This window comes from Cyanistes caeruleus, chromosome 1 (genome assembly GCF_971803275.1).
Source record: "Cyanistes caeruleus chromosome 1, bCyaCae1.hap1.1, whole genome shotgun sequence".
NCBI classification, from domain to species: domain Eukaryota; kingdom Metazoa; phylum Chordata; class Aves; order Passeriformes; family Paridae; genus Cyanistes; species Cyanistes caeruleus.
In genome coordinates, this window is record NC_141701.1 from 49,963,418 (window position 1) to 49,978,906 (window position 15,489).

The 15,489-nt window shown below is 40.6% G+C and overlaps 1 protein-coding gene across 35 annotated transcripts in view; it reads right to left on the bottom strand.

Moving 5' to 3' along the window:
* The window catches only part of EPB41L3 (erythrocyte membrane protein band 4.1 like 3), a 143,699-nt gene that overhangs the window by 12,110 nt on the left and 116,100 nt on the right, over nucleotides 1-15,489 (bottom strand). For 10 of the 35 annotated variants that reach the window (XM_086891738.1, XM_086891879.1, XM_086891833.1 and 7 more), the window contains exons 11-17: nucleotides 15,202-15,377; nucleotides 12,887-13,107; nucleotides 8,830-9,396; nucleotides 4,731-4,784; nucleotides 2,825-2,860; nucleotides 2,591-2,656; nucleotides 1,924-2,115 (exon numbers count right to left, since the gene is read on the bottom strand). In XM_086891738.1, coding sequence (XP_086747864.1) covers nucleotides 1,924-2,115; nucleotides 2,591-2,656; nucleotides 2,825-2,860; nucleotides 4,731-4,784; nucleotides 8,830-9,396; nucleotides 12,887-13,107; nucleotides 15,202-15,377 — 1,312 coding nt within the window. The remainder of the gene's footprint in view (nucleotides 1-1,923; nucleotides 2,116-2,590; nucleotides 2,657-2,824; nucleotides 2,861-4,730; nucleotides 4,785-8,829; nucleotides 9,397-12,886; nucleotides 13,108-15,201; nucleotides 15,378-15,489) is intronic. The other 25 variants (XM_086891943.1, XM_086891938.1, XM_086891909.1 and 22 more) reach the window with 10 other exon arrangements.

Consider the following 15,489-nt stretch of genomic DNA (forward strand, 5'->3'; position numbering starts at 1 on the left):
ATGGCTTCAGCTTTTTTCCTGAAAAAAATCCCCTCTCATCAGTACATGTGAACTGAAACCATCTCACTTACTGGGACCAAAGGAATGGAAAGATATTACCAACAGCAGAAGTCACCTCAGAGTTAGGCTCTAATAGCGCCAGTCTGCTCTTAATTTTCCACAGAAATACCTTTGGATGAGATTCTGTGAAACACATGCATACTACTTGGATGCATGTAAGGTATATGTGCATCTAAGTAACTGGATATTGCTTTTGAGCAAGTCATCTACTACTAACAAGACAAGAGATACCAGATGATTCTTACCCTTTCCTTTCCAAATGAATGGATAAATTCAGATCTGTTTCCTCAGGGTGAAGCCTACATAGCTGTGTAATACTTTGCTACTTCTTGTGCGTTTTAATTAAAACTTTTTATTAAATTCCTAAAGTAATTAGGATATTAAAGCAACAGGGTGGTCCTAAATTTGTTTCCCCTGCAATCTCTTCTGGTTCAGGCTCAGCTAGCCACCCTTTCCAACAGTTCCTTACAACTGTATTATAATAAATACATCCTGTTCATCGTACTTACAGCTTTACTTTTTAGAAGGATAAACCTTTATTTTTCATTGCAATCAAACCAACCTGTTTGTAGGGTCTGTTATGATTCCTGAACAAGGCAGCAGGAGAACCACTAAAACGCCTCTGTGCTCCCCTCAAAATGGAAGCTTTGAGCACTGAGCCTGCTTTTTAAGGTATTTTAATCCAGCTTGAAGGCCACACTAATACATGTCTGGTGCCTGCATCAGCCACTGGGTATAATGTGGTAGAGGAGGAGGTGAGAGCCCTTTCCTTGGCAATATCCCTTTCCCTGTGAGGAGAAGCTGACACTTGCTACCTGCATGCCTCCAGGGATGCCCTTCCCCAGAGTTGTGGGTCTGCAACACCAAGCTCTGATGTGAGAAAGCAGAGCACTCGTTCAATTTACACTTTCCAGACAACATCACATCACTGCTGTGGGCACACAAACAAATCTCGTGACCATTTATTGGTCTCTAATGCTAAAACCAAGATGTACCCATGAAGATAATTCCTGTGAGACAGAAACCAGATATCCATTCAAAATAGAATAAAAAATTAACTTTCAGGCAGACCACACATATGCTTATTTCTTTTTGCTCCACTGGACTTAAGCCAAGACACTGGACTATGTATGTTATTGCAACACAAATGTTGCCTTGCTACCCCTACATGTCCTTATCTACCTGAAGATCAAGTAAACAGCAGCTTTTAAATGGGCAAGTTTCCTCCAAGCACTTTGAGACTGCACAGTGAACAAGATTTTTTCACACATACACACTGCATGAAAGTGCAGACACTTAGCCATCTGCACTAGGTCTTCAATGACAGTATCCAGCAGACTGTAGCAACCACCAGGTCCCTTATGGAACTGGCCAAAAAGGTCTAATTATCATCATGATTTCTTCTCTGTCTTCAGAGACTGAGAGTTCTGCCCCTTCTCTGTATGTTCTTTTCACACTTGGCACCATAGCCCCCACCCGTCTCGCTACACTGTTGCTCCCAACCAGTCAGCATTGTTTAAATTTTCTCTCCATCACTTTCATGGTTTCTTTCACGCATGGCTGGACTTCCTCAAGCTCACCCAACCTGTAACAACGCCTGTATTTTGCACCCTCAAAGAGACCCAGTTCTGCCACACGACTTCCAGTGAATTTAATTCTCTGTATACACATATATTTATATATGTATATATTTAGGGTATCTGCTCTTCCTCCCGTCTTTGCTGCTAGAGCCTGCATCCTGAGAAAAAGGGAGTGCCTGCAAGCAGGGACTGGCCTCTAACTACGGCCTCTAACCTAGTGAGAGCTGCTATAAGTAAAAATGCATAGACAAATACATAATGAAGCCTTTCAGCTCACGCTGACCTCTTCAGGCACTAGTGGTTCAATCATAGGAGCATCCTCCTGCCTTGCTGCAAGCCGAACGGGAGATGTGGAAAGCCTCTTCTCCCACTCATTAGACACAGTCGTTTCTGTGGAGGTTTCCAAGAAGGTGCGTTTCAACTCGCTTATATTGGTCTGATGTTTCATCAGATCTTCCTGGGTTTTGTCTAGATCCTAGACAGTTTTAAAAGAATAGAGCAGTTTGTGATACATCCTAAGCCAACCAAACTTTAGAGCCAAAACACACAACTTGGTTAGTATAGAGGGAAGTAACAGCTCAGGGAGCCAGGGAGCACAGCACTAACACAACACTCTGTGAAAATGTGGCATTTTGAAAGAGAACAGCATAGCATATCTCGTACAAGTGAGTCTAAATACACTCTTAAAGAGCCTATCCATATCGCTGGAATTTGCACCTGATAAAGAGGCTCCAAACAAACATACATATGCGCGTGGAGGCACACACATATACGCACACGCATATATCGATATTGATAGTACAAGTTAGAGGAGTCATCATAATCTGAGAGAAAAAATCATCTATTAGCAGGTGGGAGTACACAGTTCATGCATCATAGTGCAGATCCACAGTTTACCACTAAAACTAACACACATGTACGTACATGCACTGGTATATACCAATACCAACCTCTAACATAAGATTACTATGTTTGACATACACATTTTCACCCTGTATTCGCTTAATCAGACTATTCTGAAAGAAGTGAAAAAGAAAGGGAAAGGTAAGGGACACAGTATTGAAAGGATACAAAATGCTGTTTCTACACATTTCTTCACAGAGAACCGACAGTAACATGCTGAAAGAGGCCAATTACCTCCAACATTGATACCTGAGAAACTTCTAGACCTTTTGTTTCTGTACCTGTGCCTTTAGATCTCCGTCCTCCTCTTGATCCGACTGCCAGCATGAGAAAGATTGGAAAACAACACCTTACCCACTTGTATGAACGAAGGCTTTATGAACATTGGTGAGAGGTACACACTAGGTTAAAATCCCATTTTCTCTTCATTAAGGGTTTAAGGAGAAGGAGTAGACACACTGGGTTTGCACGATTTTCCTAATTCAGAGCAAACATCCTCTTGTCAAATTTTTTTTTTTTTTTTTTAAATTATCAAAGGGGTATTAAACATTTTCCTTTTATAAATATTGCTACCCTCCACATTCATAGATCTCTATTTATGGAGCAGCAGTTGCACCTTCTCACCAAGGTCACGACTAGTCTAGGACTGAAGAGCAACAGCAAATGCTTTGGAATTCCATAATCCCAGAATCTGGGCCACAAGCAAAGCTTTGCATAAACTCACCATGGGCAAACAATCTGCAATGCTTTCTACAGAAGGAAGCACATTTTATTTGCTTAAAATGCTATTTTTCCTTAACCATAGTCCTTTTCTGTATTTCTGTAATTTTATTTCATATTTAGCCTGTATATATTCTTTCAGGACCTATCATCTGGAATGGCACACACATCCCGTCCACTTCAGTGCACATTTTCAAAAGCAGTGTCCTAAGGACTGCCTCAGCAGCCCTGTTTCCAAGGGTGCAATTTTCAGGTAGCAGATACACCACACATTTTGAAAATCAGGTATCTGTAAGAAAAACTGAGATGTGCTGTATCTTCTCCTCTAAATAAAGACAGTAACTAGGGATATTAACATGAATTTTTGAGGAATAAACTGAACATTTTAAATGTCACAATTTTATGATTATGTTTTACTTTTTGCAGGGCTCAGAAGATATGGAGTGGAAGAAGCACTTCAAAGCATTTTGCATTCCTGTCTCATCTCAACAGACTTTATGTTGTTGCACTGTTTGAATTCTTTTAATGCCCATGCTGCTATTTTATTGTTAATTTTTCATATAGTCCTAATTAGACTAATAACTCATGGGAAAATCTGTTGATTACTTTACAACTCAGTTCGAATTTATTCTATTTACAGCCAAGTCTGAATCGTCCTGACGTGTCACACAGAAAATTCTTTTCTTGACGATAATTTTAACGGTCTCAAATATTAATGAGATCCTTCTGAGAACCTAGAGTGGTGTTTGTGGTAAGACTCTGTCTTCTAGCAGACGTCAGACAAAATTCAGCTCATGTCTGCAGCTGCAACCATATTAATTATGAAAGCATTATATGCACTTCAGTGAAGTTACATAGGGTTGAATTTGCCTGCACAATCTATGTACCATATTGTGGATATGAGGCTTCTCAGTGCAAGGAAAATACAAACATTTTACATTTTTCCTCTGAAAAGGATACCTGGAGTAGTAGCGGCAATATGTGAAGATGCTATGTGAAAGTATGTTAAAGAAAAACCTTAGATACTAAAAATGTGAGAATACCTCTATTCAGTACATTTGAAAACTGCTTTTTATTGTCTTTTCCCCACTCTCCCAATCAGGCTTCAAAGTATAAGAGCAAAGAAGTGAACAAAAACCCCCAGGGCATGATCTGGCCAGCACAACCCCCGGGCTAGGCAGCACTGGGGCGGGTGACACCGCCACTGCCCCACTAACTGCGCAACGCAGAGGCCTTGCAGCTTCCAAACCCAACTCAGAGACAAGAGGAGCCCACAGGGAGCACTGGAAGCTCGACTCTCCTAGCAAAAAGCTCTCCCGCTTGCAGGCACGCACATGCACACACGCGCAGGGAGGGATCCTGCACTGCCGCAGCAGACATGCGGTTTAGCCCCGAGGCCCAGGGTCGGGAAGAGACGAGGCAAAACGCTCTCCCCTGCCATAGCTGGGTGCCGGCGACTGTACAAACCTCGGTGGCAGTGGTCTCACCATCAGCCGCAGTATCCGTCTGCTCACTGTCAGTCTATTGGGTTAGACAAGTACCCGGGTCCCGAGAGGAAGGCAGGAATAAAGAATAAACCCAGCTCATCAGTACACGCGGCTCGCACGGGGAACTGTTCAACTCAACAGCCCTGTGAACTGCATTAGCATTGCTTTTCAAACAAAGCACATGTCAAAGAAGCAAAATAAAAATGCTATATTAGTAAACAGAACAGACTCAGAGGAAGACTCGAGGCGTACTGTACACAGTATATGGCTTTACTGGAACAAATTTATAAGCCAAAAGAAACATTACTGGAAAAATGTTATTTGAATAGCAGATATTTTTTTTCTTAAGAAAGCCAGGTAGCTTTAAAAAAAAAAAAAATGGGGAAAAAAGTGACTAACATTTTCTAAACAAACTTTTCCTCCCATAATGATTTTTTACAGAAAATTATTGAACTAATTTTTGATCTAGCCAATATAAAGTGGGGGTTAAATTTTTATCCGGAGGGGAAAAAGATAATTAAAAACAACAACAACAACAACAACAAAGAAGCTACTTTAACAGTCATCTGACTTTCAGCCCCTCATTTGTACAGAGGTTGTTCTTGTCTCCACATTTTTAACACCATGAGGCTGTCTGCATTACCAAGGAGTTCAAACAATGGTACCCCCAGCCCAACTACTGTCTGTCTGTGGAGTAATGGTAAAGCTCAGATCCCACTCGGTTCCAATAAAGAGCAGCTAATAATTGTTAATGATAGTAAAAAGAAAGAAAACTGCCATTAAAAGAAGAAAAAAAATACTTCTCATTCCATTGAAGAATATGGATGAAAGCAGGAGAAAACAAAAATAACTCCCCCCACCCCCCAAACACTTACTAGGTATGAGTGATAAAAATGAAACAAAGCACAGCATTGCACAGACTGATCTATCCCTGCTTTGTATGAAGAACATCTTAGTGGAGAACACAAGTGTCAAGATTAATAGAGAGTGGAGTGGAGGTTGCTACAGACTGAGAAGAGAGCTCAAAAAACTACTCCGATGTCAGGTAATCATATGGAAAACTAGTAAGTAAAGTTCACCCTACTGCCCCAGACTGGCACATCCAAGTTGTTTTGATAGCAGTAAAAGCTCTGGTTTCTGTTAGTGATTTTCTGTGGTCCTTAGATAATCTAAAGTAACCCAGGCAGGCAATTTAAAGCCAGGACAATACATCTCATCCTCCAATCACATCAAAATGAATAAGAACAAAAGAACAACCTACTGGTGGATGGAGTATCAGTCTTAGCTTTGAATTTCCTCCAATCTTTTGTCAATTTCTGACAACTCCAGTGTTTCATAAGACAATGTTTTGATTTTTTCATTGCTTTGTTTTTTATTCTTTGAAGAGCTTGTATTGTTTGTATGACAGACAGAAGAATAAACAAGCATTTTGCACTACTTGCTAAGTGCACGAATGCAAGTTACATGTAATTTTTCAAGCCATGACCACTCTTCATTCAGACAGACCACATTTATTTTTAAATGGAAGTGTAATGTCAAAGTAAGTCTATTAGGCTGGTTCAGTTGCTTTCACTAAAGTGCTAGAAAATTGTTTCTTTATTAATAAAGGATCTCATGTCTTTATAACATTATAGGCAATTGCAAAGGTATGGCAATAGAAAAAAAAAGAATGCATTGTCACTCCTATTTACTAAAAAAGAAAAAAAATATAGAAACAAAGAGGAATTAATGAATGTAGGCATTTAAAAAGAATTAAAAATTGTGTCAAGGCACTGTAACACAAGTCTGGCACATATGGTTCATTTAAGAACTTGAAGTCAATAGAAAATTAGCTGCTAAGGTACAAACACATAAGCCAGTAACTCCAAGGGGGGAGATTCTGTCTTTGACTGCACGGACTGACTCCAGATGCATAGCTCAAGGGAGAATAAGCTCAACAATGTATGACATTGGTTCAGGATACTGGCTGTAGTCTTCTGCATCTCTGTGTGCAATCTTTTGTGAGCTGTGGGGGCGGGAAAGGTTCCTATTCTTTTTGCCATAAGTGGAATGAAATCCTAAATAAAGCATAAAACTTGCTTTATTGCAAATATATGTCTGCTAATAAGCCAATCAACAGCCATGGAGTCAAAGTCAGCATTACTGAGCTACTTGAAATAAAGATCTAGGGTTATCACAGAGCAGGGAATGGTGAGTTAAGGCTGAGCAAGGCAGGTCTCCTCTGGAGTGAAGAGTAAGAAAGGCCAGGCTCAGCTCCAAGATGGGCTGAGGTACAGCTGAGGTGGGGCTGATGGGCAGGCGAGGGCTGGAGCAGGACAGAAGGCAGCTTCTCCTGACGTGCTGTGGCTGCACCTCTCCTACCTTGTGATCATAATTGCTGTGATTTGTTTTGCCAATGTAATGCAGACATGCCCGAGTTTAATACATATTCACTTTCATGCAATATTTTGAACAAGAAATACCCCGTGGATTAGGCACAAGTCTGTGTTGTCTGCCAGGAAGCACTGCCAGAGTAATCACCCTCATAAAAGAGCGATACTAAAAACCCTATTTTAGATTTTTTTATGCTCAATACTTCCTAACTTTACTAACAAAAAGAAATGCTCATTTCTGAAAAAGGAACAGACTAATGTATTACATAAACACTGCCTCATTATTGCCTCTAGAGCTGGAACTATATTAATGCTGTTATTGCTATTAAATTAATCCAAGTGCAGAGCTAATGCAAATTGAGACCTAAATGCTGTCTCAAAATGAGGACAAGAAATGAGACAGCAGCATTTTGGGTGTCTTTTATCAGAAATTGCACAATATTTTTTAGTTGTAGGGCATCACAGGGCCAAAAGCATCTAAAGGCAATGTTCTCACAAGACAAATTAATGTGACTTTTGGCTTTCCATAAAAAGGAAATGAATTCCTGCACCAAGTCTTACAAAACCAACAGCAGCAGATGAGAATGTTCAAGCTAGTTTATTGAAGAGAGCTACTGCAATGGACTATCGACAAGTGGCCAAGGTGGCTTTTTACGTGGCCAACTGGTCAGCGATTATGTGATCTGGTTTTCTTTCTTTATATACAAGGCAAAACCATACTTTTGTATTTGAAGCTGAAGAAGAAAATAGAAAATTAAGGAAAACCTGAACTCGTTATTTTATCCTGTCAACAAAGAACCATCAGGCTCCAGCAAAAACTGAGATGCCAGTTACTCTGTTACTGAAGCAAATTCCTTTCCGACTCCTGCATATACCATCACATCCACAGTACCCAGAACCACTGCAGACTCCTACTGCAGCTGGTTCATCTGCCCTTGATGACCCTGGTTGGCTTGAGGCATCAGTTTTGGCAGTGCTAATCTAACACTGCAAATGTCAAGACAGCCCACATGGCATGCTCCTGCAACAGCTGCAGAACAGCTGTCCCAATCTAACCCCTCACTGATACATTGGATTTAACCATGGGAAAACAATTTAATCTGCAGCAGAGATGGGATCAAGGGCTGAAAATTGAGATCCAGGTTTTGCTGGATCAAAAAGCCTTTTCTGGGGTTCGGCTACAGCTGATAGCCTTTTGCGGAAAAGCTGAGTCCATCTGGACTTTGAACATACTGAAGCTGGTGCTCATCCTCATCGAAAAGCTAGTTATATAAATAAATGTAGATACATATGCATATATTTGCATACTTCATTAGTTATGCAGGAAGTTATATTTAATACCCACTATTTAGATATCTATTCTAACCTTAGCAGAAACTGATAGAGGGAAGAAAAAAAGTCTTATCATTTAGTGCAAGTCTCTGCACCAGCTGACACAGTTCAAGCCAAGCCTCTTCCACACAGTGTTGTGCCTAACCCTGGGCTCCAAGCTGTACTTCCAGCATGAGAAAAAAAAGAAAAAAGAAGAAAAAACCAAACCAAAACAAAAAACAACAACCCCCAAACCAAAAAAAAAAACCCTTCTAACATATCAGCACAGACAGAAATGAGGCTCTGAAAGTAGGACCACTATTGCAGCAATCTAACACTGGTTAGGACTGAAGCACTGAACACAAAAAAGAGTGTGTTCGATGCCGAGGTACACACCTCTTCCTCTGAACTGTCACTCAGGTCATTGGCAAGTGAGGCACTCAAGGAGGCCGCCTTGGGCTCCAGGTAGCAGAGGCACATAGCCAGAGGAAAGGAGAGAGTGAGGGCGTATGGCACTGAGAAAGAGGCAGAGAGCAGAAAGAAAAAAATGAAGAGGAAGCAAGGCACGAGGGAGGGGGAGCGGATGGGGAGGTAGTGCTGCACACTGGCAGGCAGGAGGTTGGTTTCGGAGAGATTAGGGAGCGACAGGTAGCCATCGTCATCCAGGAGGGAAGGAAATGACTCTGGAAGTTGCAAGGAGAAGGAAAACAGTGTTCCGCCTTTGCCAGCTTTTTGCTTGTAGCCAAAAGCCATGTCTTGCTCGGCGGAGCAAACTCGCCCCTTTCTGTCAGAGTCTGGCTCCGACTCGCTGTGTTTTGGAGTGCTCTCTTTGAGGGCCTCACAGCCTAAGGACTTTGTCCGAGTGCTCTCCTTGCATCTCCTGCGAAGCTTTGCTGAAGATACATGGGGGCCAGGCTGAGAGGATGGCGAGGAGTGGTGGGGGTCAGTGCCAAGCAAAGATGGCTGGTGACAGAGAAAGAGCAGCAAACAAGGCGCAAAAGCAAAAGGACAAAAAGAAAACTGTAATTAGTTAATTTTCTTCCGTGATGATAAATAATATATATTATATATATAGAATTATAAACAGTATTTTAACACCACAGCTTTCCACTGAATCGAACGGTGCATGTTCCCATGCCACACATCACAGGTATTAGCGAATCACGCTTCCAGCTTACAAAAGGCAACTTCTTGAGTCAACGTTTGTCTAGTCCTTTGCAGCACAGGATTTACATAAAAGCCTCCACGGCCACACGGGGAGTTTCAGGTGCTGCCAATTTCCTCTTACTGCAAGATTGGTTTCCAATCATAAGGAGCTTTCAAACATGAAGTACATGGAGAGCAACAAAGAAGGAAATACATTTCTAATACCAACACGACTTGTAGCAGCATTCTTGCACTCAGGAGGAGACCCGGTGGGGGCCAGATGCTTCCCATCTATGCCTTGGACAATCTCAGTAGTAACAATTAAAACTCCAAGGACTTAAAATTCCTCCATTGCAATATTAAAAAAAATTAAAAAAAATAAAAAAAATCTAGCCCCTAAACCAAATTAAAACATACAGTGGTTTGGTGGGAGAGAAGAAATCCATTCATCAGCTGCTACTGATGGAAATAAACAGCTCGACAGCTATCCCAGAAGCCACTTCCTCAGCACAGCTCCCACCACTGGTCCCTGCTGGGCATCCCCACAGCCCTGCCTTCACCTCTGCTCAGTGTGAGCCCAAGCAGGCAGTGCTGGGGGCTCACCCTCTCGCAGTCATGCAACCTGCCAGCCCCTCCACGCAGCCACATCATCGCCTGTACACTGAAAGAAGGGAGCTGAGACTTGTGGCTCAGCAAACCCCATCATCTTTCACTGGGGATCTGAAGGGGGGATGGCTAGAGAGAGGTCCTTGCCCCACACAGCCACATCTCATAATCAAAATGTGACCCTTTACCCATAGTGAAGAGCCAAAATGCCCCCGATGCTTTTGCTACAAGTTTTACCACAATGCCAAGAATACTGGCTACCAACAAGCAGGATTTTCTTTGATATATGCCACTTGGAGGACATTCAGCTGGCCTTTCAGGTCATTTGAGGACAAAAAATTGGTAGGAGGAGGGAGGTGATTCAGCAGAAATGGTGACTGTCATTTCACATGCTCCCTGCAAGCAGACACCACTGTCATTACCAAAATGCATACCCCAGTATGACACATCTGCCACAATGCTGATAGATCAGAGATGTTTTGGCCAAAATCTACCAGGTGCACATAGCTGAAGTGGCACACAGGATCCATGACCAAACGCTAAGTGCCTGAGCTGCTCCATCCATAGTGCATCTCCCCAAGGAGTTATAACAGCCATTTAACTTTCACTCCAGGCTCCCAAAAGCAAAATGACTTTAAAGCCACAACAACATTTGCCTCCAGTTCAAGCTGGTGTTGAACTGGAGGCAAAAAGCAGATGCATGTTATAGACACAGGTTGATACTAAGCCTGAACTTTACCAGGTATATTAATGGTAGGAATGGGATGTAAGCCAAGTAATTACATGGAAGAACTGCTTTCCTTCCTCTTTAGCATTTCCTTTTATCTCTTCTCTAACAATCTATCAGTTCAAGGAATCTGTATTCCCAAACTAAGCAACCAGAACCAAGCCTAGCTTCAAACCACTTACAAATGTCTTTATGGGTTTAATGCACTAAGCTCAAGTCAACATTTAATGCTGATGGACTCACAGGTTTTTGTATGAGCTAAATACACACACAAATATAACTTCTCTTTATATTGTAAAGGTAAAAATCCAAAGTAAATGTATTATTTTCTAATACAGTCTATTCACTTACTGACATCTTTACAGTGTTAATATTTAGAATAACTTCTGGTACTTAAATACACATGGATAAAACAGAGACAAAATGTCCTAATGGAAAAGCTGAAAACATCTAAAACATTTATATGCGCTTAAAAAGGGATTTGATTTCAAGCTTGTCTTGTGTTTCTTGAGACATTCTCTTTATGATGACAGACAAATCTGTTAGCAGGTCCATGTGGAAGCAGGACTGAGATCTCTGTAGGATTACAGAACTGAAACTCTATTTATAATGATTTAAACAGAATTCATCTCTTGAGTGGGGGGTAAAAATCAATCATTTGAGCATATTTAAGTTCCATCAAATTAGTCTCCTAAAATATCTTTGAGTATTTCTAGCCATATGTAAGGAATAACTAGATGATCTTCAAAATGCAACTGATCCCTTCATGGACTTAAATTAACAAAAAGTTGTAACGGAACTAGCTTCTGTTGGATATTTTCTACATACTTGATTTTCACCCTTCTTTCTCTATGTGGAAACTAATGGAGTTTCAAGAAGACCACAGTTACATTTTGTAGAGATTATCTTTTAAATGTTACAATTACAGCACATACTTTCAACCTTTTCCCATTCACAATTTTCAGTAACTCAGTTTGTTTCTGGTTTTCAGTACCTTAACTGCAACTCTTCTTGAGGACTTGATCCTTTCACTATGTTGCTTATCGTGGCATTATATGATAAAGCTAAAAGTTCAGGTTTTAACATTTGCATACTTGACAGTTCTGGGGATGTAAATATATATATGTTCTTCTTCCTAAAAGATGAGGGTTAACCTTACTTGTATAGCAAGTGCATTCCACAGTACACTTTCTGAATGTTATTCTACCATATTTGTCTTGCCTGTCAATCTCTATTCACTATTTTCTCCATCCTCCTGTTTGGTTTACCCTGTATTAATATCTCAGTAGATAGTATGCACAACCATGTGTGTATGTGTGTGGGTGTTGCTGGGATTGAAGATGATGAGGGATGACTCAAATTTAACAATTGAGAAGAGAACCATCAATAAAAACTGCTTTCTTAAACACAAACTTCAAACAAGTGAAGCAAATACTTTTGTAAGCCAGAAAAAAAATTGCTTGTAACAGCAGAATAATATCCAGAAGTTAATAGAGAAAAAATGCCCACTGAAATTCATGCAAAGAAACAGTGTTACGAGAAGGAGAAGAGGAATATTTTAAAGCACAGAGCTATATACAAGAATACAGAACTATTTTGTTGCCTTGTCAAAATAAAAAACCAGGATGGCCATACTGAAGTCAAAATATGACCGAAAACCAGAAGAATAAACGTGTACCACCAGGCTACTTCTGGGTATTTCCTGAAGAGTTGCTGAATGCTGTGTGGAAAACATCATTCTGACTGTTAAACATATTTCAAAAAACAGTCCAAGGCAGGAACTAACTTTTACAACATCATACGAAAACTGAAAGGACTACAAAAACACTGATTCAAGACACGCATATGCACATAGTGTATTTCCTTTCACAGAACCAGTTTTATTTCCTCATTCTCCCCCCTCCCTAAAAATTCTATGTTTCTCCAAGCACTCTCCAGACAGCCCTGTTTAATACAAAACTGTGAAAATTCTACCTTGGTGTCATGGCGTATTGCTGAAATCGGGGTGACTTCCTCTGCTCTCTTCTTTTTGCCCTCTTCATCAACTTTGTCCTCTTCTGTCTTTTTCTCTGGAGTCACAGTGGTTATCAAGTTGGTCTGAGAGATGCCCTTTGTTGTGGCGTACTGGCCAGTACCAACCTCTGCAGCAGACACAGAATCCTTCATGTACATTTCATGGTTTTCATTCACTGATGCTAAAAGCAAATATTTAAAGAGGGAAAATCTGAAATAGCTTTTGCTGAGAAGCTGCATAAAATCAAAAAAGGTGTTTTAGAAAAACATTTGAAATAATGCTGAAAACACAACTATGTCATGTTTCAGGAAACCAGAAGCATGTGCATACATTTAAATAAACTGTTTACTTGAAATGAAGCTCATAGCTTTTATATGCATACACATATATTATGGATGTGTATACACACATTACTGTAGTTAATGTGTGTATACACAGTTGTTAAATGTTAGCAAGCCGTTAAAATTACTACTGTAGTAAAACACCAGACAAAAAAAAAAAAAGCAACGCGTTGCCACAGTTATCGGGCAGGAAACATAAGGAGAACCAGCTATGACATCAGCCATGGGGGTGGAAGAGATTTTTTTTTCTAAAATCTGTCAGAATATAAAAATGCAGATCAAATGCAGATTTAGTAACATGCTGCATTACAGAAAATGACAATATTGATATAACACAGGCATAATACCTGAGAAAAAAGAAATGTGATCCTTGTATTATTGAGTACTAAAGTCTGCCAGTTAGGTGAGCTCATTATCCTAAAAAATTCTGCAAAGTGATGATATTCAGTTCAGTGCACCAAACCAGAATATTTTAAGATGCAAGTGCTCAATAATTAATCAGATTTAAATATAAAAGTTATTTTGAAAGAAACAGTACCTTTACAGATAGAATGTGGTCAAAACTTTAACACATTCCCAGACCTTGCTCTGACTATTGGGTAACTAATTTCTAAACCCAATACGATTATTCAAATTTATAAACTCACATCTGTAACAAATGATAGAGTCTGGGTCACAATGTAAGCACAATGCAGAATGTTACAGACACATCTGCATTATAGTAACAACGCTAGTGAAGAGATCATAAGCATTGATTTAAAAAACCTCTTTCCCCCATTTTCACTTGGGCAAATTAACATCATAAAAACCTTGCAGAGTCTAACAAATGCTGTATAAAGGGTTTCAGGTATCTTATCTCTTGGGATAAATTTAGGAGGCAGGAGAAAGCAAAGGGAGTAGAGGGAGACATCTTGTTTAGATGTTACAAACAAAATAATGCAGAAGGATAATTTCTGCTTTGAAACACATGCACAGCAATCAGGTCACCAGTTGCTTGGTAACGAGCAAGAAGCACATCAGAATTAGAAGATTCCAAAATAATTAATGACAAACAGCACCTTTAGAGGGAGAGAAAAAGGCTTGTCACTTGTACTTTTAAATCAAATCGCTCAATTCCCACCACCAATTATACTCATTGCAATTTGTGATATTCTGCAAGATAATTCACCTTTTTTTTTAATCTGTAATGAATCTGAGTTTAGCCTCAGTCTCTTTTTTTCTACAAAAATAAACTACAACACTACAACCTCTTTTTACTCAACAGCTGACAACAGTAATAGCTGATGGGAGCTGACACTCTGAACTACACACTGATTTAACCAAAGTCAGCAGCAGAACCGTGACCTCCATGAACCAAGGATAAAGAAAGGAAGGATGTACTATTAACCTATGTATGTTACTCTCCATTTCATACCTTCAAAAATAATGTATGAAAAAGGTCTCAGTGCTCATTGGAGCAGGATGTGAGGTAATTGGAATCAAGTGTTATTACTCAAAGGAAATAATTAATAATTTCTGGATTGTAACAAACTTAAGTGAAAAACCTACACAGGAGAAAATCTCAGATTCAATCAAAACCCAAACAGTCACACATGCAAACCCTGAAAAAGCGTTGAAGCCTGACTTTCTTGGGCAGGCAGGTCCATCCCATCCTTCCCCAAAGCAGGGAAGCAGATACGAGGCCAAGGACAGAGTGTCTGTGAAGAGTGGGCTCCAAAGGACATCCTCCAGCCAAACACTTTGTAAGAACGCCGGCAGAACATTTAGCATGGAATTTCTCTGCATCCTCCTCTACCCCTGCACTGCACACGCAGGTACTCGCGGCCTCCACTCAGCCACATCTCAAGGAGAGGAGATGATGAGCTTTACACCTAACCTAAAGCAGTGACCACTGTGATGATAACTTTTGACAAGGTCAGTTGAGAGGACCTTACCCCCATCTAAGCTGCGAGACATGGTGTAACGTTTGCTAGAGGAGCGCTCAAAGTAAGGTGCAGGACGGTCTATGAGGGCGCTGGCTCTTCTCGTCTGGGCCTGTGTCCGGCCGCTGTAGCGAAACTTGGAGCCCAACGTGAGGAACTTCTTTGGAGGTGCTTCTGGCAGCAGGAGCCTAAAACACACCAAGCAGTGCACGTGTTATTCCCCCTCCTCCAAAATCAGTCCACTGTTTCTGCACAGGAGAGAAGACGACTGCTGGGTATCACTCTCCATCGTAACCTGCG